Here is a 25,966-nt window from a genome sequence, read left to right on the forward strand (position 1 = left end):
TGGAAAAATAATTGATTATGAAAGTATATGACCAATTCTCGGCACGGTGGACGACTGGTTAGAGCGTCAGCCTCACAGTTCTGAGGAGCGGGGTTCAATTCCCGGCCCTGCCTGTGTGAAGTTTGCATGTTCTCCCCGTGTCTGCGTGGGTTTTCTCCGGGCACTCCGGTTTCCTCCCACATCCCCAAAACATGCATGCTAGGTTAATTGAAAACTCTAAATTGCCCGTAGGTGTGAATGTGAGTGCGAATGGTTGTTTGTTTGTATGTGCCCTGCGATTGGCTGGCAACCAGTTCAGGGTGTACCCCGCCTCCTGCCCGATGACAGCTGGGATAGGCTCCAGCACGCCCGCGACCCTAGTGAGGAGAAGCGGCTCAGAAAATGGATGGATGGATGGATGACCAATTCTACTGCCCACACTGCTCTTATAAATATATATATATATATATATATATATATATATATATATATATATATATAATATATATATATATATATATATATATATATAATATATATATATATATATATATATATATATATATATATATATATTATATATATATATATATATATATATATATATATAATTAAAATATATTTTAAAAGAATCACGTTGTACTGATTTGCTTTAATTTGAAGCCGTTTTTTGACCAGATTTTAGATTGGCAACAAAAACGTTCCCATTCTCGGCCATTCTGTCCGACACAAAAGAGTCCATTTTTGGGGAACCCATCCTCTGATTTTCAAAATTCTTGATGCGTTGTACTAAGGTTGAAGTGGCCATTGCAACCAGATTCAGCATTTTGACAGACTATCATGCATCCATCCATTTTCTGTACCGCTTATCCTCACTAGGCTGGCGGGCGTGCTGGAGCCTATCGGAGCTATCTTCGGGCGAGAGGCGGGGTATACCCTGAACTGGTCGCCAGCCAATCGATGGGCACATAGATGACAGACAAGCGGGGTACACCCTGAACTGGTCGCCAGCCAATCGATGGGCACATAGATGACAGACAATCATATTGGGGAAACAAATTTTACGTTGATAATAAAATAATTCGTAAGCGTATAAAACTTTACAAAAATAAAAAAATAATTTCCATAAATGCACATTACACATGCAACATTACAGATGATTTACAACCCCATTTGCAAGACAATATCATGGAGCTATGGTGTTGCTGGCTAATGTGAAAATAATAATGATTACAATAACTACTTGCTTTTATATTGCACATTTCAAGTGCTTAAACTATGCATATATTTTTTAATAAATTTACAATTTTCATGTATTTATTGTTTGATTATTATATTCGTCATTAATGTCAACTATATTAAGAAAACCAGAAATAGCAGCATGTGATTTTAACCAACACTTGTAGACAATCCAACCGAGACGTGACTCGCCCCATTATTGTCTCCTTTATCCTTGATGGACAAGTTAATAAATAAAGGACAGAAATAGAGCACTGACCGTTTCTTGATAGCAGGTCTCCAAGCTGATTGCAGATGGTGGCCTCCTCTCTTATGTCCTTGCTGTTCTGGGCTTTGTTTTTCGCTTTCTGCAGCACTGCAAAACAACAATCGCCGCCAACGACAACAACGACGACGACGAGAACGTAACAATCGCGGCGAGGTGAGATAGCAAACAAATAAACGGGAATACTTATTTATGACTTACGTTTCATCTCCCGTGAAAAACTCATCGTGAAGCTTTCCGGGAATGCTAGCCACAAGCTAGCTTGCTAGTAACAAAAAAAAAAAAAAAAAAAACACTTGACAGTGGAACCCGCTCAGCTCAATCTGTTGCGTCTAAAATCAATTGCCGACTCGCTGACTGACACACTCTTTTACGCGTACTTTTCACTAAGACACATCGTTACCGGTAATTGACGTGGCAGATCGTGAACTACTCCTGATATGAAACATCACCATTTTTAGAGACAAATGTGTGTTGCCTTTCTGGAACTTTACAAAGCCCCGCCAGCGCGTTGCCAACCAATCAAATAAAGGGATTTATGAATTTACCCTACATTTTGACTGTCAGGCAAAATTCCTCTTTGCCTGATCATATGTAAATGTCATATTTCAAATACATACATAAATTGGCTCAAGAAATCTATGGGAAGGGAAAAAATTTGATGATTGCTTTTAATAGCGGTAAAAGCGAGGTGTACATTATGCCTGTCAATTAAGAAAGAGAGAAAATAAACTTAAATTATGCGCTTTGATTGGCTACCGGGAGTGCACGTGACAGATAACGCTTGGAGACAAGAAAACAACAGTATGACGTTCTAATCTGGTGCGTCATGACACTCAGAAATACACTACATCTATTCATGCATTTTATTTTTATTTATATTTGAAATACACTACATCTATTCATGCATTTTATTTTTATTTATATTTTTGGAGACACAAGATACGAGAGGCAAAACGAGCACATATTCAGTGCGTGTAAGAGGCACGGGTACGATTTTCCACGAAGTGATGTCCATTTTTATTATGCTATGGTTTAAGAAATATTGCCTTTTTCATGTAAATATTTAACACGAACAAGTTATTAATTTGAAAGTACAGGAAAATTTATCTTAATTGGGTAATTTTGTCTAGCTACCAAAAAATTGAAAGGCAGAAGTAGCCTTAATGTGTTTGGGCAAACTGCCATTATTTAATGCAACAAATTAATAAATACGAAATAAAAAATTAACAATTGCATGTAAAATATTTATTTTGCTCATACAATAATTCATTCTTTCATAATGAAGTTATAATAACTAACAAATTCCTTATTAAAATAAATAAAACCTTGTTAAAAGTTTATGTATTTGATTATTTAATTTTTTTACTACTATTCACCCAATCAACCAATTGTTCAATGATTTGAATGAATGGTAAAATGAATAAATACATTTTAACTAATACATTTTTGGGGAAAATAACAGCTAAATGAATGCAACATATATTAAATGATTCGAGCATCTCCCCTAAATTGTCTAATTTCTCTTAATTAACAACGATTTAGACAGTGCCACTATCTACCTGCCTACCTATCTATATTATAAATCTAAAACATAAAAGGAGACTCACAAACAACAATACCCCAACACTTAGGAAGAGGGAATTAGTGTAGTTGTGATTAGGCCAAGAGCAAGCTTGTGCTGTCATATTTGTGCTGCTGCAAAGACAGCTGCACAAACAAAGCCTAATATTGTATTACTTACACCAATTATCAAGCCTGACATCCGTGGAGTTAACCCAAATCCGTGTTCTTCTAATCCAACCGCCTGTGTTAAAAAAATAATAATAATAAAAAAGCCAAAGATGAATCAAAGATGGGATGGCAGCACTGGGATACTTTCAATTTGTGTGTCCGCATGCCAAACTAAGTGCTGAAATAGAATAAATGTTGAGTCTAAAAAGAATGCTACTTTGGAAACAACTTTGCTTGATCAGTTATTAAACAAAAGTAAAGTAAAATGTTTTTACCACATCTGCCTCATAGTTCTGAGTTTTAGGTGTGAATTTGAGTGCAAATGGTTGTTTGGATGTGCCCTGCAATTGGTTGGCCACTAGTCCAGGGTGTAAACTGACAGGCCCCAGCCCACCTATTTCCCTTATAACGGCAAGCGCGATACATACATCACTGTGCAATGATAAGTCTCTTGAAATGTGTTTCCGTCCTTTTAAACAATTTGTGTTCATTGGGTGTATGTGATTTTGGCATGCTCTGCTTCCTACAGTGTGTGTAATAAGAGTAATATTTCTTTTACAAAGTTTTATAGTCCACAACAGGTTAGTTGATAAAAAGAGTCATTCTGATCATGTATATTCAATTTTCCTAATCATATTAAACGTGTTCCTGGAATTGCTGTCCACCTTGTCATAATGGAGTAAATGCACCATTAAGAAGGGTTAGGGTTAGGGTTGAAAATGAGATGACACATTTCTAGGTACTGGCCTTGAAATAGATGAACTCAAATATAAAATGACTACCAGCATTTTGTCTTTCTTATACAGTGGTAGTTGCAGAATAAATATTTAACCTTAGGTTTCAGAATTTGTGTTTAGTAGGATGTTGTCAAGCTTAACATGTCCGCTCTGCCATAATGAAATATCAATTGATAGAAACAACCTTTCAAACATTTTAAATATACTTGTTAAACAGTCAGCTTTAAAAATGAATCATGTTGCTTATTAAAAGCTAACATTAGTCAAAAATGTCCACCGTGTCAGCAAGTTCACATATTTTGCTGTTTTTGCTTTTGGTGAAATGGGAAGGTCTCAAAGACATCTGATCAGAATCAGAATCAGAATCAGAATCATCTTATATTGACTCAGACAATTCTGTTAGGTCATCTCATTATATCACATATTAGATCTGCAGGTGTCAACATGAGCCTTTATTTATAGAGAATCTATGGGTTTGAAATGAAATGAACAAGATTTTCTTTAAATGCAGACTTTTTAATTTGAGAGTATTTACATCCAAATCAGGTGAGCAGTGTAGGAATTACAACAGTTTTATATATATATATATAATATATATACATTTCTTTAGTTTTTCTGAAGAATGCAGTTCATCTTAAAGCTCTGACTCGTAATATTCCGACTTTATCTCACAATATTATGATTTCATTCTCATACGTTTTTTAACTTTTTCCATTGTAATATGTATCTTCATGACTTTTTTTTTGTGGGCCAAAATACTGTTGCTTTGACATCAACCTTTGTTGAATGAAAATAACATGCTGGCCAGCAATCATGACATTAAGACATCCAGCACCCAGATGCAGTGTATTGTTTTTTTTTTTTTTTTTTTGTCATGGTGGAAGTCGAGTGATTAGCCCATCTGCCTCACAGTTGAAAGGTTGGTGGTTCGAATCTGGGCTCCAGCCTTCATGTGTGGAGTGTGTATGTTCTCCCCATGCTTGCTGGGTGCTGCGGCTGCCTCACGCATTCCAAAAACGTGCTTCTTAGGTTATTGAAAACTCTCAATTGTCTTTAGTTGTGAGTGTGAATGTTTGTCAATTGAGCCCTGCGATTGGCTGGCGACCAATCCAGGTTGTACATTGCCTCTCTCCCAAAGTCAGCTGGTATAGGCTCCGATTTACACACAGCTCTCGTGAAGATAAGCGGTGTAGAAAATGGATGGATGGATTTTTCTCATGACAGGCTCACAAGGAGTTAAATAGCCTTTTGCATCAACCTCAGACCACCACCCCTTCATCCACCTCCACCATGCCATCCTCTGTGAGTCTGCATCTCCAAAGCGTTGACCTTACAAATGAGCATGCTGCATCATTGTGGGAATTGGTGTTTCTGGGCGGCGCAAAGTAAAGTAGAGAGCACACATCAGTGAGTGCAGCAGAGAGGCAGGCACATCCGCCGCTCGCTGCAGGGATCAAATCTGCACCATCTGACGCTCAAGGATTTATGGGTTTAGTCAAAATTGCTTTTCCCACTGTGGAGATTAAGCACCGGAGGACGTAGAATGTTTTCCACCCTGGCTGTAGAATAAACCAGTGTAGCTTTGCTTTGCTTGCTGCTTTTTTTTTTTTTTTCAGTCTTTCAACATAGGAGCTAAGAAGCTGGCTGAGGGAATGCCTGAGGAAGTAGTTGGAGCCCAAGAGGGGAGCACGTTCTGACTAACTGGAGAGAGAGAGAGGTCCGTCCTCCGGGGAATGTGAGCCATGCGGGTGGATACTGTGCTTGTGTTCTTCATCTGCGTCTGCCTGGTGGGCGCCGCCGGGAAGCTGGCTCGGTCGCAGGGTCACAAGCTGGAGACCTTGAAGGAAAGCAGGTACAAACGTGGAAAAGCAATGAATGTGTGCGCTTGTTGCTTCAGTCACAAACGCTGTTGCTGTGTGTGCTTGAAAAGGAGTTCAGAAGGTTAGATTGACAGGATGTGGGCTGGCATCACCTGTGTGCTACTTTGCCCCTCCAGTTTTTTGGGTTTTTTTTTTTTCCACATACAGCAGATTGGACAGCAAGGAGACCTGAATCTATTTATGAACCACTGACAAGTTGTTTTGCCCCACAACCGCAGCAGGAAAGCGAGGCGACATAGCTTCACCCGGTGGTTACTTCTTGCTGACCATTTATGCAATTAGAACTCATTACCCATTGGTTTGAAGGATTTAGCAAGTGTTTATAGACAATTAGATGCTGGAAAAAAAACTAATGGGAATTTTTTTGTGTGTGATGTAATTTTCCCCAAAAGTGACTCCCCCAAAAAATCCATGCATCCATTTTCTTTACTGTGTGTCCTCATTAGGGTCGCTGGGGAGCTGGAGCCTATCCCAGCTGACTTTGGGTAAGAGGCTGGCTACACCCTGGACTGGTCGCCAGCCAATGGCAGGGCATAGCCTGAGAATACTTCCTGTTTAATTAAGTGGAGTAGCTAGGCAAACAAATCAGGGGTTGGAAAACCACTGTGTGTTAACTATATATGGCCCGCCTTAAAATACAAAAAATAAATAAAACCTCATAAAACCTTATAAAACAAAACATCAAATGCTCGTAATATATGATAAGAAATATCTGTTTGATCGTTGCAACATATTTTTTTCAGCAATTTGTTATTGCCTTCGGAATATTTTATGAAAGTGAGAATGGCTGAAAAAAATTCCTCACACCTGATCTAGACTAACACATGAATTCAAATTCTAAATCCATCAGGTTGATGAAGACATTTATTTTTGAGCTGGGGATATAGATGAAGGATTTATTTTCATCATTAATGTATGAGTTCATTAAAAAATGATAGATAGTCTCATCAGAAATTAAAAAGCTGGTATAAAAGTAGCACTGAACTATTTTGATGGTTAAAGTAGTGCAAAAAAAACTATTTACGCAATAAAAGGTTACCATCTTTTCACTTTTCAAATCTTTTTCTCATTAAATACACAGTTGGCTCAGTCGTAGCCTGTGGCCACGATGAACTTCTGATTGGTTTCTGTTGAGGATGATAAGACCCTTGCAGAAGTCACAAGTTTATCGACAGCAGAAGCCCACCATATCATATAATCCTGCTGCCTTTAGATACACTATCATTTGTCCAGATGTTGTTTCAGAGATCACTGGAGACATTAAACGGCTCAGCATCATCAGCTGGAATGAACGAGCCTCAGGTCATTTGGGCTGCGAGTGTGCACCATTTTGTCGCTAATCATCTCGCGGCTGATTGGCGGTTGTCGAGTAGAACGAGGAATGAAGTTATGAATGCAAATGTGATTGAAAGCAGTAAACCCTGCAGATGCCTGTGTTGTCTTCATCTCAAATCTAGCCTTGTACTTTTTGTATATTCTCAGCTGTGGTTTTTTTTCGGTGTTAAAATCAACTGTAACGGCAATGTTTTAAGTCATGCTTTAACCCACCCTTAACTATTATGGCGTGCTGAACTATGAGATTACAACATGTGCCTCGGAGGGGAGCAGTCTCTTGACATAAAGACTAAAAAGAGCTGACTTTGCAGTGTAAATTGCATTCTTCTTTTGTTATTAGTAATGTCCACTTATTGTTGCTTTAGCCATTATTGCATAACAATCAATGATTGTTGATTTGTCAGCGATGCGATGGCATGCACTACTTGGCTGCAAGCAGCAGAGGCGCTGTTGGTTCAGTCTCAACTCGCTCGAGTCGCTATTGGCTACATCCACATCCACATCCACATCCTTCACTGTGGTTGGACGCCTCTGGGAGCAGTAGTCTTTGTGACAAACAATTGAATGTCTTACAAAATGTACCCGGTATTTAAAATATTCAATATACTTTTCCAAATCTAAAATTAATCTAGAAATTACATTTGTTTTTCAAATGAAAAGAAAGGTTATTATCATCTATCAAGGGAAATTCAAGACATTGATCAAGGAATCCACACCAGGCAACTAATCAATCAATAAATTGATGATGGATTACAATGGCGATGAGACACAACCACGTGCAGTAGTACCTCGACCTACAAGTGACCCAATTCGGTGTTTTTCAAGTCACATACCAATGTTTTGCTTTGTGTTGCGAGCCAAATTTTAAGTTACGGAACAAGGCCACTGAAGCGGCTAAAGAAGACTGAGAAAGAGCTTTTGATGGCAAAATAAGAATTTATTTACAGATCTACAACTAAGAAATGCACCGTGAGTTTACACACACAGTTCACCATTCACTCCGTGAACGGCATCCTCTTCTCACGATCGCGACACACACTTTCTACTAATTACCCGACACATACTCTTTTCATGCCATACAAATACGCTGTTGGCGTGTGAGGTGCCTAAACACATCCGACTTCCAACGTATTTGTATTTCTCTCCCTCATAAGCGACGTGACGAGCTGAGATTCACCCCCTAATCTTTATCTTCGACTCCAAAGCCGTGCTGCTCTCAAATCCAAAGCGATGCAACGCCGTCATTGACAGGAATTTGTTAGTCATTACAGTGGTTTACAAACCTGAAGTTCACGGACGAGCTGGACCAGACCCTCTTGCTCGCCTTTCCGTAGAAAAACATACTTGAAGAATATAGAATAACAATATAACAGTTGGATTCCACTGGAGGAATATAAACATCTGTGGCAGTGAATGAGTTAAAAGGCACCAAGACCGCAGAGACTTTTAAAAGATGCTTTTAAAAGAAGGCTCACGACTCACCTGTTTGGTTTAGCTTTTAACTGAGTTCTTTATTATTTATTTATTACTCCCTTATTTATTTATTTATTTATTTGTTATTATCTTGTTTTGATTGGATGTCGTCCTGCAGTGTCCCCAGACCCGGGAGACTGGGGGGTCTCTGCACAATGTGGAGAATCCCGGGTCCTGATGGTCTCTGTGGCTGCAGGTTGTGGCACCTCTCAGTGTGGATTGTTCCCACAGCTTGTCTTTCATCAGTGTCTTGCCATTCCTCTACAGCGTCTACACTATTAGTCAATATGTGCTCTGTTTGTGTGTGTGTGAGTGTTCATATGGGTGTGTTTCCATTTATATGCATGACACAAATACTTGAGTATGTTCAGTAATTACGCTGTATGATACCAGTTTATTTATTACATTGTCTTTTATTATGTTTTGATACGATACAGTTCTATTTTTCTTTGCTAAAAACATGTGCGTAATGAAAAAAAGGTAGTGTTGTTTGGGTGTATGAAACGGATTTTGATTCATTTCGACGGGGAAAATTGATTTGGCATATGCATAAATTGAGTTACAAGCTTGGTCACAGGATGAATTAAACTCGTAAGTCAAGGTAACACTATATTCTTAAGGTTAAATTTGGATATTCATCAACTGAGGACCCCTGTAATCGTATGCCTAACCCTATTTGCCATATTTTACAGAGCAACCCGGACAGAGACACATGTAACGCATATGTCGCTATGATCCCTCTTCTATGGTCGTCATCGTCGCACTTCTTTGCTGTCATCAGCATCCTTTTGTCACGTGGTGGAAGCACACAAAAACATGCTGCTGCTGTGTGTTGCGCGTGTGTTTATTGTTACTCAGATTTTCCTCCCTGTTCTCAGCCTTGAGGATGCTGAATAGTGATGGGTGGATATAGGTAGCAGGGCACACTAGAAACGCCTCATGAGGCTTTGGGCACGCACCACTTTAAACTAGTCAAATGCAGCAGGAATCGTCCCTGATGCTCACTTCTCCATATTAAAATTGACAACATGGGGGCTGTTACGGATTGATTAAGTAGGCCTACAAGTGGGCCTCCCCCAGGAGAAAGTGCTGCGAGGTAAAGCGGCGTGCAGACACGCAGTCGGCTGTGTTCTGATGACAGTCCGAGAGGGGATTGGAGCGTCATTTCTGCCAAGAGGATTAGGAACCAGCTGCTGGATGGAACCGGACGAGTGGCACCCGTCGGCCATCGGTGCAGCCATCACCCATGATTTGCCCTTATTTCCGTTTTTCCCTCCCTCCCTTCTCATTTTCTTTCTTTGCTTCTGCTTCTGTGCTGTCGTCTTTATGTTTGTCTGTGCTTGTCAGAGGGATTTGTCTCTGTCTGTCACAACATGCTCTACTCCATTAATCCATTTTAGAGGGCTTGGAATTCATCTTTTCTCTCTCGCTCTCGTGCCGTATGTGGTCTGACGAAAGCCCGCTAAGCCCTGACTGAGCTGAAGGCACGCCTCTGGAAGAGTGGCGTCAGAGAAGAGGCGGCTTCATTCAACTTGGAAGCCATGAGGAGATGATGCCCTTTTGGCCCATGTGTGATTGATGCTGGGATGATGTAATCATAGTCACTATAGCTCCTGAAAGCAGGGGAAAGCAGCAGAACGGTAGAAAATGTGTGCTCTCGTAACCCTATGCAGTGTTTAAAGTACAGTGGATATAAAAAGTCTATGCACCCCTGTTCAAATACTAGGTTTTTGAGATATAAAAAATGAGACGAATATAACACGATCAATTCACAGTTCGGACATCGGGGGTTCGTATCAGGGTTCCAACCTTTCTTTGTGGAGATTTGTTCTGCCCGTGCTGGTGTGGGGTTTCTGTGGGTACTCTGGTTTACTCCCACATTCGAAAAACATGCATGTTAGGTTAATTGAAGACTGAATTGTCCTCGGGTGTGATTGTGAGTATTAATGCTTATTTGTCCATGTTTGTCTATATGTGACCTGCAGTTGGCTGGCATCCTGTCCAGGGTGTGCCCCGCCTCTCACACAAAGTCACCAGGGATAGGCTCCCGCACACCCACGCCCCTAATGGATGAATGAAAATGGATGAATGGAGACCAAGATAAATCCTTTCAAAACATTTTCTTCCATTAATGTGATCAAAAAAATATTGTAGTCTTTTTGAGAGGGGGTAAAAATTAACTATGGAAATAATGTAGTTGCACAAGTGTGCACACCCTCTTATAGCTAAGAAGTGGCTGTGTTCAGGTTTGAACTCATGTTAAATGGAAGTGAGCAGCACACACCTACCACCATTTAAAGTTCCTCCGATGAACATTTACAAATACATTTTAGCTGTCCTAGTGGGGTTTTCTTAACTTTTGTTTGTTTTACTTTATATTAAGAAGCCTGACGATTTTGTGCTAACACTGACTAGTATTTGGAACTGTTCATAACTCCCTCCACCTTACTAAGGCCGTGTTTGAAGCTGAGAAAAACAAAACAGCCCCAGCGCATGATGCTGCCACCACCATGCTTCAAAATAAGTATGGTGCTTTTGATGATGAGCAGTGTTGTGTTTGCGCCAAATCTACCTTTTGCGATCATGGCCAAAAAGTTCAGCCTTTGTTTCATCGGATCAAATCACATTTTCCCACGTGTTTGTAGATGTTGTTCATGTCCAATTAAACCAAGGTTGAACTTTTTGGCCATAATTTGAAAAGGTAGCACCAATCATAGGGCACAAACAGACAAATAACCACGCATACCATAAGGACAAATAAGAGTCTTCACTTCATCCAACAGGCATGTTTTTGGGACATTAGAGGAAGTAGCGGAAGAAATACCACGCAAGCACAGGGGGCAACATGCAAACTCCACACAAGGCAGCGAAACCTAACTTCTTAACTTCTCTCATTCTAATTCAACCACAGGACAGTTCTGCTGTCTGACCACCTGAATCGTTTCCTAGTTAGGAAAAACAATATCCACTAACTGCTGCCAAACAACATAAACAGTGAGCTACGATTAAATGAAAAAAAAAAAAAATGAGATCTGGTAATGACAATAGTGTGTAGGTTTTGAGTGTTTGGAGTCAAGAAATGTGCAACGTACTGTATCCTGGTTTAAGCCAGGTACTTAGGCCATATCACCGAAAGACAGTTTATTGCTCTGTGCTCACAGCCCAGTCGGGGAGGGATCGGGTGTAGCAAACCTTTTCGAGGCACTAGTGGGTGCTGTATTTTTGTTGTTACAATATTGAGTTACAAGCAAGTATTGTGGTTTTACACAATAAAAAAACGAATTGAGCTCTAAAAATTTAGGGGTGCTGGGATTCATTTTAGGGGTGCTTCAGAACCCCCAAAAATGGGCATTCCGATTTACTGTACACACAAATCCCGCAATGCCTGCCATTCGTCCATCATTTGATCCACCCACCCATCCATTTTCTACTGCTTATCCTGTTCAGGGTAACGGGTGAGCTGGAGTCAATCCAGGGCACAGATAGACAAATAGCTATTCACGCTCACATTGACACCAATGGGCAATTGAGTCTTACCAGGGAGAAGATGACCACAAAGATAGGCCCAAGCTGAGTTTCAAACATGAATGCTCTTGACTGAGAGGAAGACTCGCTAACTAAATCTACACTAATATATATATATATATATATATATATATATATTTTTTTTTTTTATGTCAATGATTAGGTCCCGAAGAGAAACAAGAATGGATGGAGGTTCAGGTCACAAAACAGGAAGGTGAGTTAAATACCTAGTATATTTGGTTTTATAAGGAGATATTTGATTTTTCTTTGACTCTTAATAATTCCACCTGTAAACACTGGAAATCCGTTAAATTCCACAACAATAGGAATAAATATTCTATTACGTAATTGACTGTTGATAGTTCTATTGATTGTGTGGAATTGATCGTTGACTTGATTATGCAACCACGTTGAGTAATAAAGTCAAATTAAAAAGCAGTAATTAGCTGCATTCCGTGGATGTCCTTACATGTTGAAGAATGACATGATATCAGCTATTTGATGCTGAGCTACTGGACATCCATGCAGACTTCCACAATGGCATAACGTTATTCTGCTCATTACACTGGGATGAAAACAGGAGTTCAGAGCATTTAATGAGCATTCAAAGTAATGGCAAACACATAATGAATCCATGAACTGGTTTACTTCACAGTGAGTCAAGGAAATGTAGCCAAATGGCCCATGTCTACTTAAATTGTCTTTATTTCCGCAGCCCGATCTACAAGAGAAGCCCCGACATGACAAAATCTCTGTTGACAAAATCGGAGCAGCTTCTCAGAATAGACGACCACGATTTCACTATGAGGCCAGCATTTGGAGGTCAGGCAAAAGATGTGTATGCATGACTCATGTTTGGGTTCCCGAAGAAAAAGGACATTGCTTGCAGCCATTGGAGTGGTGTACCATCACTTCCTCCTATGACAGGCATAGCTGAGCTGTTTATATTATACAAGGGATTTGAAGAATTGCGGACTGACATATATTTATAGGATAAACACACCAGCTGTTTTTGTGTTTGGTTTTTTGGGAGAAACAACACTGAATATAAACTCAGCACGCATCTCAGTAATAAGATCCAAAAGAGGAAAATGCTTCCGCTTTCCTACAAGAAAAGAAAAACATGAATAATAATAAATAACAGATTCTAATTACAGATACTATATAAACAAAACAAAAATTAATAAAATTATATATATCTATATATGTTTATATACGCGGCACGGTGGACGACTGGTTAGAGCGCCAGCCTCACAGTTCTGAGGACCGGGGTTCAATCCCCGACCCCGTCTGTGTGGAGTTTGCATGTTCTCCCCGTGCCTGCGTGGGTTTTCTCCGGGCACTCCGCTTTCCTCCCACATCCCAAAATCATGCATTAATTGGAGACTCTAAATTGCCCGTAGGTGTGACTGTGAGTGTTAATGGTTGTTTGTTTGTATGTGCCCTGCGATTGGCTGGCAACCAGTTCAGGGTGTACCCCGCCTCCTGCCCGATGACAGCTGGGACAGGCTCCAGCACGCCCGCGACCCGCGTGAGGAGAAGCGCGACAGAAAATGGATGGATGGATGGATGGATGGATGTTTATATACACACACACACACACAGCAGATGATATTTCCAAAGCTATAATTTGTACTACATCATATTAAAAATGGATTTTCATATTTTGCCCATCGCTGTAGCTATTTAAGATAACCAGAATTGCTGTCAGTATGAAGCAGTGCAGTACAACCACAGTAATAATCCTATTTTTAAATGAATACCCCTTTGATTGTCAATCAAATACATTTTTGATGCAGCTCTCTGTAGTTAAACCCTATTTTGAACTATTTATTGAGCATAAACTGCAACATTCATTGATGCCAACGAGGGAAACCTTGGCTCACATCACATAAGCATAACCAAACAAATATTTTCCTGCATCACATTTGAACTGCACGTCCTTAAAGTGCAAGCATGGACTGGATTTCATCCCGCCGCTGCATCAACTTTGATCCATTATTGCGACCTAATTGTGTTCACGCACTTTTATCACAGGATGATGCTGTGGCGTGGCAAAGCGTAAATAGGTCACATGCGCTGTACAATCCCAACCAGACCGATTTGCGGGGTTGAACCATGTTTTGTTTTTTTTTTTTTTACAAGTGACTGTTGCGGAAGCGTGACCGTAAAAGCAGTCTGTGTAACATTCACCATCATGTTTTATTTCAGGTCCTCCCATTCCAGTCGGAGTAGATGTTCAGGTGGAAAGTTTGGACACCATCTCTGAAGTGGATATGGTGAACAAATAAACAAACGCATATTGCAAAATTAATAAATCCCTGAAAGTGTCAATCAAATCTGAGCAATGTTAGGTTATTTGGATCAAGCTGTCATATTGGGCCTCATTAGATGTGCCGTACCTTACGAAGTGTGTTTATTCCATATAGGACTTCACGATGACACTCTATCTGCGTCACTACTGGAAGGACGAGCGTCTGTCGTTCCCCAGCACCAACAACCAGAGCATGACTTTTGACAGTCGCCTGGTGAAGAAGATTTGGGTCCCGGACATGTTCTTTGTCCACTCCAAGCGCTCTTTCATCCATGACACCACCACAGACAATGTCATGCTGAGGGTTTATCCCGACGGCAACGTCCTCTACAGCCTCCGGTAAAACACAGCAAACGGCAGACATTTTATGATTGCCTTTTTGTTTCTTTCTTTATATGCACTCACTGGTAATTTATTGTTTTGGTTGTACTTTGCATGGCATCATACTGAGGTTTATTGCCTACGGATATATTTTTATAAAGATAGAATGCCTGCATATCGAAATAAATAAAGAATGTAGTCTGTGAAAAAGAACAGAAAATATTGCGTATATTCGCAATTCTAAGTCATTTATCTGGGCTTGTTTCTGAAGGTTGTAACATCTGTAGTTTACCTTATAAGGAGTAGAACTTGCTGGCACATTCCACTCCACACCGTACTCCGAGGAGAGTAGAAGAGAGATAGCACTTCCTCGTCGAGACAGACACTTAGTGGCACGGCTTGTGAAACTATCTGTCTCCAACGCGTTGTTGCTCCTTGCCAATGAACGACAGACAACTTTGAATATTTCTGGTTTGAATATTTTCTGGCTAACTTTAACACTACCTCATCAGTAACTTGAGAGGGACAACGTGTTAGAAACTCCTCTCACGATGATGCGGCATCGTTTTATGGGGTCTAATATGTTAAGCAGTGTATATATTATATAAAGGTCTGTCAAAACATGAACAGGCTTTCTTCAAATTGTACATTAAAGGGAACAATTGTATCTATCTTTCATGTGTGCAATTTCCCAGACCAAAAAAAAAAATAGAATTAGTCATAGGCTGTTTTTGTGTGACAGTGAAAGAATGGTCAAAAATGAAAAACTGTTCCCCAAAACACAATGCTGGAAAAATAGAATGAATCATTCATGTGAACAAAACCTTGGAGATGAAGGTTGATACTGCAAGGGCAGGACAACTGGGATATGTAATAATAGAATATATAATAACTGTAATCACATGACGAGATAAATGTGATACTGTGCCGCTCATCACGAGACAATATGAAATGATTCATACCACATTCAGTGAAGGAATCATAATAGCTATTGTGCCCGTGTTTTAAGGCACCTCTCCATACAAATAAAGAACACAGCGAAACTGCCACTCACTACATATGCTTTTTTTGTGTGTCTTGCATATTAGAGTCACAGTCACGGCCATGTGCAACATGGACCTCAGCCGCTTCCCTCTGGACACCCAGACTTGCTCACTTGAGATCGAAAGTTGTGAGTGGTTACATCATCTCGTAATTCACATCCTCGGGCTCCCAAAAGCTATATTCCAAAAAACACACCTCCTTTTTATCTCGTTTACTGCCACATCTGACGCAACCGAATGTGGTGCACTATATACATATATATATATATATATATATATTACCAAAATGAATACAGGGTTGGTATTCATTCATTCAAACCCATTTGTACAAATACAAATAATTTATATCACAATCCTAGATAATTCAAATCAGACTCTACCAGTATAATAATAGAATTGTAATACCATAGTAATATACAGGGGGTCTTCAGTATATGACTGTCCCGACATGTGACATTTAGAGGTTACCAGCAGCACGCGTCAATTGATTGTTTTCTAGTTATGGCCTACAAGTGTTTTACATAGAAATATGTACTGTAATTATGACTTTACTGCTGCTGTAGGTTAGTATTAGACCATGTCACGTTCCGATTTACATACAAATTCTGGTTACCTCCTGTACGCTATTTCCTCAATTAATTGAATTAGTCGCTGGGTGTGTCATCCACATAGGACAAATTAATGACTCACTCAAAGAGATGCTTCATTTTGGCTCTCAGAACAAAAAGGGTCGGAAGTCACCTGCTGTATGTTCAAAGACGGCAATGTTTCCACACAAAGTTGACCCATTTGAACCATGTTGCCAACTGAAAAAGCAGCACCTACGGAGGCAGCTATGCATTACAGTGTGGAGGCTTACCATACTGTATGTTGTAAACAAGTTCCCTTTGCAGTATTAAATGTTATGTTTAACGACAGTTAACATTCCAGTCGACCCTGACGTGATCACGCCACCATTGTGTGTGTCCGTGTTTATGCCCTGCTGAGCTATAGGACATCATACATTGTAATACACCTGTTACATTGTTTAATACAGTTCGAATACCGTGTACAAATATAGGACTCATAAACCTCTCAAATGCCTGGTATTCTCTATTGTTGAGAACATAGTAATCATTGCATTTGCGGAGTTCTGGCTTTTGAAAAGCCATCTGTGAACCACTTTGTTTTAGTTGTGTTTCAGGGCGGGGGGCACTATTGTCATGGCTTGGCTTGTTCCCTCTACCCACAGATGCGTACACGGACGACGATCTGATGCTTTACTGGAAGAAAGGCAACGAATCCCTCAACACGGACGAAAGAATATCCCTTTCCCAGTTTCTCATCCAGAAATTTCACACCACCACCAAGCTGGCTTTCTACAGCAGCACAGGTAATCTCTTCCTTCCGGTGTGTTCCAGCCAAATGGGAGCATCCACGATCACGAGTATTCCAGTTCGACTCGTTGAGCTTTCGAAGCCTGATCGCCAGTGAGCGGAGAAGCTCCGGAAGCAAACGCAAGGAAAATTCAAACTGCGTTCCTAGCACCGCCCACCATGTGAACTGTGCTACTATTTACCGTAAATTTCACACGAACACCGAATGAATCAAAGGACTTCGAACAACTTGTGCGGCGGTTTTCTCAGCGCCCATCACTTCTGTTCTCACAAAAGCCTTTCAAGTCTTAAAATGATTTTGTGCACTATCTTCCCTTGCCAGAAATAGCATGAACCTTTCCTTCCAGTGGTTTTATGGCCTAGCGACTGCTTGTACACACCACTTAGTCTCTGTGTGTGTGTGTGTGTGTGTGTGTGTGCTTTCCAGGCTGGTACAACCGCTTGTACATCCACTTCACCCTGCGGCGCCACATCTTCTTCTTCTTGCTGCAGACCTACTTCCCCGCTACACTCATGGTCATGTTGTCTTGGGTGTCCTTCTGGATCGACCGCAGGGCCGTACCCGCCAGAGTCCCCCTAGGTAGGCCCCCCTTTTAGTCTCCTCTAGGGATCTACCCTTCCAGGTTTTGGGGTAATGCAGCTTTAATGTTCACAAACGAAGACTTTCAAAGAAAACACCGCCTACGGGGCTCCTCCGCAGCCTAGATTTGCACAAAAAAAATATGATTATTCCCCGAAATATGGTGCTGCTCATTCAGATTTAATTAGCAAATTAACATTATATTTGGAACTATAATGACAATTAGAGGTTGCAATTGCCACGAGATGCTCTCTCCAAGGGTAATGCAAAGAAGAAAGTAATGAACGCATCACTTTAAGCACCGGTGAATACATCAAACGCTGTCATCGCAATCTGCAGATACCAAACCAAATATGGCCCTGTAATATGATTATCCAAGTCAGTGGTATGAAATTCCTCCCCTGCCATGACATCATGAGAAAAACTGCAATGCTATTAGCTACCGTACCCTCAATTGCAGCAATGTAACAAGTTTCTAGTCCTAACAAAAAGACTGACATTGACGTTGGCATTGAAGACTGTAAATTGTCATAGGTGTGAATGTGAGAGCGTTGTTTATGGTGACCAGTCCAGGGTCAGTACGGATAGGCTCCCTAATGGAAATGAAGCGGTAGAGAAAATCGATGGATCGATGTTTTACTTGTGGTGATTAATTGAGTCATATATGAAGGCACCACTTCAAATTCATCACGAATCAAAACTCACTTCCTCATTCCTATGCAAGTTTTTCTTCATTCAGATACTGAGGACGCAGATCAAATTCAGTTTTTTGGCGACTTTAAAGGCGAGATTTAGGTCATATTTGACCTCAGGGTTGTTGGACTTTAGAGTGTACATGATTAGCGATCTATTGTGTTCATGATGTCTTCTTTTATGATAAGATTTCTTGTCTTCAGACATTTTTTTCAGGAAAAGAGAAGTTATCTTACCTTACTTATACGTTATTATTTTTTAATGAGATGAGATGCTGCCCAGAGGAGCAGAGCCATATTAAATGAAGTTCTCCTAGCTGATGTCATGTTGAACTAGTTGAGACTGAATCAGCTGCTGGTTGCCGCAAGTAGTGTCCTCCATTTTGACTTGGATCCTTCAAGACATTATTAATCAACAATTAATTAGTCGATTATTGGACCCATTCCCAATATTAACATAAAATTGTATGTGATTGACTTGGACTTGATGTTTAACACCATTGCAAAAGAGATATTCTGTTTTAAGAGGTCTTTTACCTGGTGAAATGGTTTAAATCAAATCAATACAAATAAATCTTGTTGCACAAAGATGCACTCCCTCTAATAACTGGCATGTGGCTGTGTTCAGAAGTAACAGATTACATTCAAATTCATGATCAATGGGAGTCCACACACACCTGCCACCATTTCACTTTTGAAAAAAAACATCAACACATCCACACAGCCGTATGGAAATATTATTTGCTTTATCCACTAAAATGACTGAATGAAGAAGCTGTTTTCTGACTTATTGATAAAGTGTGTGTAAGAGAGAGAGAGAGAGAGAGAGAGAGAGAGAGAACATACATCTGCAACTTACCGCAAGGTGTTTTCTCAAGTTAGAAGTGGGCTGAAATGACCAAGTTTGGGCAGTGGCAAAGCTACGCTGCATGTTAAAGCTGTTTTTTTTTTTTTTTTTTTGTGATCTGTAATGTCGCTGCGGCTGTCACGACTCACTTTGATTGGCCCACGAAGGAGACCAATAGGAGACTTTGTGTGCAGACATGTGACTTTCTTGTGTCATTTGATTGGTGAACTTGAGTCAAACATCACTGTGCTAATCACGGTGGATTGGAGCAATGGCGCCTGATGTGGAAGTTGAAAATGAAAGTCTAAAAATAGATCACACATGCAATTATTGATAAATGAACGTAGCGAGCAGCATGTAGATTATTGTAACAGAGTAAATGTACCATTTCTTCTTAACATAAATACTCAAGTAAAAGTAAAAAGAACTAAAACTATTTTGACGAGTAAAATTTATCCAAAATGTTACTTGAGTAAATGTAACAGAGTAAATGTAAATGTATGAGTAAACCTGTAATATTAAAGATTGAATAATATGTGTCGTTGAATGAAGTTGCAAAGGAAGGCAATACTTGCGTTGTGAATGAAAACTCACTTTCTGGTTGTTAATGCATGTTTTTCTCTTTCAGCCTCACAAATAAAAAGCTATTTATTTCCTCGTAACATTTTAAAGCCAGAAGGCGCACCGACGAGAACTGCTGCAGGCAGACTGTGTCCTACATGCTTACTTCCTTTATGACCTTACTGTGGCGCACAACCACGCAAATAATCACGTCTCACGGCGTTCAGTATTGCTTTCTATTTTTGTCTTTTATTTAACATGGGCTTGTAACCAGCTGAGGTATTTGTGTGTGTGTGTGTGTGTGTGTTTCTCACGGCAGGCATCACCACTGTGCTCACCATGTCCACCATCATCACCGGGGTCAACGCCTCCATGCCGCGGGTCTCCTACATCAAGGCGGTGGACATTTACCTGTGGGTCAGCTTTGTGTTTGTCTTCCTGTCGGTGATAGAGTACGCCGCCGTCAACTACCTCTCCACGGTGCAGGAGAGGAAAGAGAGGAAGCTCAGAGAGAGAGTAAGTAGTGTTGTTTTCACCCTTTTGATAGTTAATGGAACTCTTGCCCTGTGAGATGCTGGAAAATTGCATTTTCACATCATCTCCTGCAGTAATTATCTGCTGCACTGCACTTGCCCAAACAAATTAGAGGAGAGATTAAAACATTCGTATTGTCATCGTGTTTGAAAGCCTCATCTAATAACAGTGATCCCAAGAGGTGATTTATTAAAGTCAATAAGAATGCAATTGTTTTGCTTCAAATCAACGTAGCTTTGCCCCCGATGCGGAACACATAAACAAACGCGCTCGTTGCCTGAATGTCGTTTTGCTATTCTACTGTGTGCAAAAGGCTGAGACCAAGAAGAGAAAACATATGAAGTGGATGATTGGAAAAAGCGGATTCAAATCTCAAGTCTTAAATGGCCTCATTGACTGGTGTAAATTCAAACAAAAACCTAAATTACACAGGCAGAAATGAATATGATGTATATATTTTCCCATGGGAAATAATTGACGGGACAGGTGCAATAAATGATTGATAACAGCTGAGTTAGGTTCCAGCTCACCAGTGACCCTAATGACGACAAGTGCTATAGCAAATGAATGGATGGATGATTGAATATGTTATATTAAAACGCAGCTCTAAATTGGTACACGCACTAATAAATAATACAATCTTGTACGCCCATTTGCAATACATATTTTTTAAATTGCATCAGTTTCAGCTACTCTGGGTGCTACGGGCCAATTATTCCTGGGACGTCAACTCGTGGATATTAATATTCGTTTCATCTGCCAAATGAAAAAGACAGCTGCAAAGAGGTTTACCTCATAATAAAAATAGAATGATTTAAATCCCACAGTTTGATATGGCTGTTTGTTTGTGTCAGATTTCAGATGTAAACCTGTACCTGTATTTCAAAAATGGAAGGACTAAGGGTCAGGCCCTATCCGAGCAGTGGGGTCCTAGCGATGACGGGCTAACTGGTGAATGCATGGCCATTTGCTCTCAAAGAAAGTAGGAAGTCAAGTACCCTTCTATTGATTTAACATTTAACAGTACATAAGATAGCGTTGTAGTGTTTGAATGGCAATACATGGGGTTAAAGTTAAGGTATCATGTTTTCATGTTTGAATATATACAGTTCTAACTTTTTTTGTTAAAATGTTACTTAAAATATGAAGAAGAAAAAAAGATGCTAGAGCAGAGTTTCCAAAATTGAACACCCTGAAAGTTCAACCAGAACCTTGTGAAAAAATATGCCCCCAAAATAAAAACAAAACCATCATCATCCAAAACTTTTGAGACTTTAGCTCAGTGAGTATCTGAAGATTTAACTCTACAACTACAAGTTGTTTTTTTTTTTTTTTTTTTTTTTACATCTAGTGAGACCAAATACGGGTAGGGAACAGTGAGACTATCACCAGAGAACCACAAATGGAACGCTCTGCCATGCGGAAGAGGGTGTGGCTGCTTTGTACAACATGAGCAATACAGTTAATTAACTATCAATTGCACACACAGATCAACTGCACCAAGAAGAACATTAATAGCATGTGGCATACTGGCTAATAACGAGCATGAAAATGACCAATCTAGCCAACGATTTTTTTTTTTTTTTGCCCATGTGTGGAAAACTTGAAATGTTCTTGAGAGGGTAAGTAGTTTTACTTTCTTTTAGTTTCATTATACAGTTGTTAGTTTGATACTTGTATGCTAAATGTTGCCTGTACAGAAGGTTTTTGTTTAATGATGGCGTTCCATTCCTATGAAACCGACGGAAGCGAACTGGTACGCAGAGTAAATGGGAACGCGTCACAGTCGTCTATCGCTAACATGAAGTGCGGCGGCAACTGTGTGCTCTGCCGTGATACGGGCCAATATATTCTTGCGCTGCTGCACAAATTAGTTCATTGAGCCCTGTTCATAATGTCGTTCTATGACGGCAACGGTTTGAGTTTGTGACTTTATCTTATTTCCTATAGTTTTTAAAACTAATTATAGTCAAGAGTAGCAATGAAATAAACCAGCCAATACACAACATGAAGGAAATGCTAAACTGGCACACACCAGAATGAATATTATATGATGTTCATTTGCAGTGACTATTTTCTAAATTGCATCAGTTGGAAGGCTCTCTCAGGGCCATGGCTAATCAATGCAGGCCTGGAACTCACACATACAATATTCCATCTGGCAAATACCAAGGCATATGGAGCCAAAATCACCCACGTACCCCCGAGGAACATTTCCAGTACAAACATTTCTCCATAAATATTCTCCCTTATTTAGAGGTCTTGATTAAAGATTCAAAAAACTAATAATCATGTTGTTGTTTTGGTTTTTTTTAAACGTGCGCCTGCCCAGCTGCCCTGCACGTGCGGCATCGGCAACCCGGACGACATGATGATCGACCCCCAGATCACCGGATACGGCACCGTGGACATCAACACCACGGGGAACTACGGCATGCCGGAGAACGGCGGGCGACAGGATCGGATTCTGGCTCAGGTGGCCCTAAACGACCCGCAGCTCACGGGCCAGGTGAAGCCCTCCAGGGGTTACGTGAACATATGGATCGACACGCACGCCATAGACAAATACTCGCGGGTGGTCTTTCCCGGCGCTTACATCCTCTTCAACATCATCTACTGGTCCATCTATTCGTAAGGTGCACACGCAGGAGCGTCGTCACAGCCGGTGGTGAACTGCACGGTAGGCAGTTCCGAGCTGAGAAGAACTGACACTTGGAGGACTTGCTGGAAACACCACTGGGAACAAGGACCGCCGCCTTCTCAACAACAGCCTCTAACAACTGGTGACTTGCACTGGTTCCGATCCATATGCACGTGTGTGTGTGTGTGTGTGTGTGTGTGTGTGTGTGCTGTCATGCTGTGACTGTTGTGGCGTTCACGGAAAGACGTTTGCTGTCGCTTGATGTTCGCCTGCTATGAGCAGCACTTTTTCATAAAGTGCTCGAGGGATGAACAGATGCAACTGCTGCACAAATATGTTTCTGATTATATATTATAAGCATTCAATGTTTTAGGGCTTTTTTTCCAATGTTGCTCTGAGGTTTTTGTTTGGAAAAGGTATCCTTCACAGATGGACGGCACTAAATGTCCAAGCTTTTTGCCTGTGCCGTCTAATGTGGATGGAGCATGGGCGTCAAAGTTGAATGAACATTTCTGAGAATTTCCCATGAAGAAGGGCTCGTTTTTCGCTGCCAGCAGCATTGATTCTTCTTCTTCAGACAAGCCACTAATGTGGGTAGAGTATGGTGTCAAAGTTGAATGATCAATTAAAGGATTCATCCATCCATTTTCTGTAGCGCTTCTCCTCAACTAGGCTCGCGGGCGTGCTGGAGCCTATGAAAAAAGCTTCTTTACGGCATTGCAGCTTTAATCATCAGAATTTTTCTAATGACTTAGTCCCCTTTTTGGGGACCTGACTCATGTGTAACCTGGTGAAAATGCATGTACTGTATTTTAAGGGCACCTCACAGCAACTCCCCGAGGTCACAATAGCGCCCTTGGGAAGTTAGAAAACATTTTTTTTTTTTCCTGTGGCCAGTTTTACTGATCAACAAGAAATTGGGTGGACATGTCTATAATCGCAAAACAGAAGAAAAAGTCTCAAGGACCCATGCCCAAAATTGAACAATCTGCAATTTTTGGGCAAATTCCAGGGCTCATACTTTGCTGAACTCCAGCCATACATTTTCTATTGTGCATTTCCTCATTTGGGTTACGGGTGAGCCGGAGTCTAGCCCAGCTGACTTTGGGGCGAGAAGTGGGTACACTGTGGTTTGGTCAATTGTGTGGCAGATATAAACAAAGCACCATTCACATGTATGGCAAATTTAGAGCCTGCCTGCCTGCATGTTTTTGGGATGTGGGCGGAAGCATGTGAACAACACAAACTCTACACACGAGGACCTGAGCCGAGATCTAAATACACAACCTCTCGACTTTGTGGTAGATGTGCTAACTGTCGAAGTTTAATGTTCACTTCAAGGAGTTGCAGTGAAAGAGTGAGCTTTTTCACCGCTTGTAGCATTATTTTCTTTTTAGAATTGCCTAGCAGAAGGTTCCAAACCGCTGAATGAGAACGTTGATAGGCACTACATCACCTCTTTCTGCACACTTGCCAATCAGTCACACAACACTAAACCTCCTCATGACAATCAGCACGTGAAATATGACTCCATGTATGTTTCCTTGTGTGACTTTTGTATCAGTGCTGTGAAGCTACCGCATTGCATCTTCGTGATTGGACAATGTTTCGTTAAAAAAATGATTACAATTGTAAAGAAAAAAATAATAATAAAACACACACACACAAAAGAGGGAAACACCTGCTGCTGTACTCACTCATTAAAATGACTTTAGTTCTTCTTTATAATACAAGGACAGCTTGTGTTCTCTGTTGGCTGTTGTGAAGCTTTGAGGTTCACTGTGATCCTGCCTAGATGCTTACACTCAAAAGATACTTTGCTGGTTTATGAACAAATCTCCCGCCCCCCAAAAAAAAGAAAGAAAAAGAAATACAGGTACTGTATTAAACCTTTACTCTGACATGGTACGTGTGAGATGTTGTGTTACAATGTTTTTTGTAGAAATGCTCATTAGGGTGGACTGTCTCCCAGCTGACTTTGGGCACACACTTGGTTTAGTTTACACCTAGGCACAATGTAGAGTCTTGAATTCATCTAACATGCACGTTTTCGGAATGTGGGGAGAAACCGGAGTACCTGGAGTAAACCCATTCAACATGCAGTGAAGGCAGAAGCCAAAGAAATTGTTTCTGTCGGTCCAGAAGTATTAGGACAATCGCAGAGTTATTGTGATTTTGCCTTGAAACGCCACCACAAATTGATTTGTCGTAGATACGGTGCAGTAAAACAATCAACATTTGACCAGCTTTAATTTAAGAAGACTCACAAACAGTGTAAGGGTATGGCAGAATGACAGCCATTTTATGTCGGAGTAACTTCCTTTTAAGGTAGAAGTATTCGGACAAAGTGACACACAAATGTGAACAGAGTGCATGCAAAAAGTCTACTTAGCTCTGTTCAAACGGCAGGTTATTGTGATCAGACTTAGATTAGACTAAGCGAAATCTTTCCACCATTATTGTTCCCTATAAGCTGTACGACTGACTTAAAAAGGAAATATTTTAAAGAGGGAATGTGAAAATAAACATCTGCGATTGTGTTTGCGCAAGTGTGCACACCCACTTGTAACTGGGGATGTGGCTGCATTCAGAAATAACCAATCACATTCAAACTCATGTCAATGGGAGTCAGCACACACATTGGAAATGCCCCCGATTAAACCAAACTAAAGTTCAGACGTTTTAGTTGGCTTTTCCTGACATTTTCTGTTGTCACATCTTCCAGCAAAAGCCATGATCTGCAGAGAGCTTTCACAGCATCAGTCAGGAGAAGGGTACAACAGAATTGCCAAGGCATTACATGCACTGTGGAACAGGATGAAGACAGTCATCATGAATCGGATGAAATATGACACCACATTGGCATTACTCAGAAGTGCACGTCCCTCCA

General features: G+C 40.6%; 2 protein-coding genes across 5 annotated transcripts in view; one reads left to right on the forward strand and one right to left on the reverse strand.

Annotated features, from left to right (window-relative positions):
- tonsl (tonsoku-like, DNA repair protein) overlaps positions 1 to 1,987 on the reverse strand; it is a 22,850-nt gene extending 20,863 nt beyond the window's left edge. For 2 of the 3 annotated variants that reach the window (XR_009791291.1, XM_061793730.1), the window contains exons 1-2: positions 1,685 to 1,987; positions 1,478 to 1,573 (exon numbers count right to left, since the gene is read on the reverse strand). Coding sequence is in view for 2 of the 3 variants with exons in the window: in XM_061793730.1 (XP_061649714.1) it covers positions 1,478 to 1,573; positions 1,685 to 1,709 (121 nt within the window). In the remaining variant the exon portion in view is untranslated. The remainder of the gene's footprint in view (positions 1 to 1,477; positions 1,574 to 1,684) is intronic. The other variant, XM_061793729.1, reaches the window with a different exon arrangement.
- On the forward strand, positions 1,484 to 24,999 carry LOC133487340 (gamma-aminobutyric acid receptor subunit rho-1-like). 2 transcript variants are annotated; one of them, XM_061793731.1, is made up of 11 exons: positions 1,484 to 1,639; positions 5,571 to 5,806; positions 12,331 to 12,381; positions 12,883 to 12,989; positions 14,379 to 14,446; positions 14,597 to 14,820; positions 15,891 to 15,973; positions 17,077 to 17,217; positions 17,649 to 17,801; positions 20,221 to 20,417; positions 22,768 to 24,999. In XM_061793731.1, exons 2-11 carry the CDS (start codon positions 5,697 to 5,699, stop codon positions 23,068 to 23,070), a joined length of 1,437 nt encoding a protein of 478 aa, XP_061649715.1. In that variant the 5' UTR covers positions 1,484 to 1,639; positions 5,571 to 5,696; the 3' UTR covers positions 23,071 to 24,999. The 2 variants fall into 2 exon arrangements, with proteins under 2 accessions (XP_061649715.1, XP_061649717.1); XM_061793733.1 differs by lacking the exon at positions 5,571 to 5,806.
- Positions 25,000 to 25,966: the final 967 nt, after the last annotated feature.

The sequence above is a fragment of the Phyllopteryx taeniolatus genome, chromosome 13 (genome assembly GCF_024500385.1).
Source record: "Phyllopteryx taeniolatus isolate TA_2022b chromosome 13, UOR_Ptae_1.2, whole genome shotgun sequence".
Classification (NCBI taxonomy): domain Eukaryota; kingdom Metazoa; phylum Chordata; class Actinopteri; order Syngnathiformes; family Syngnathidae; genus Phyllopteryx; species Phyllopteryx taeniolatus.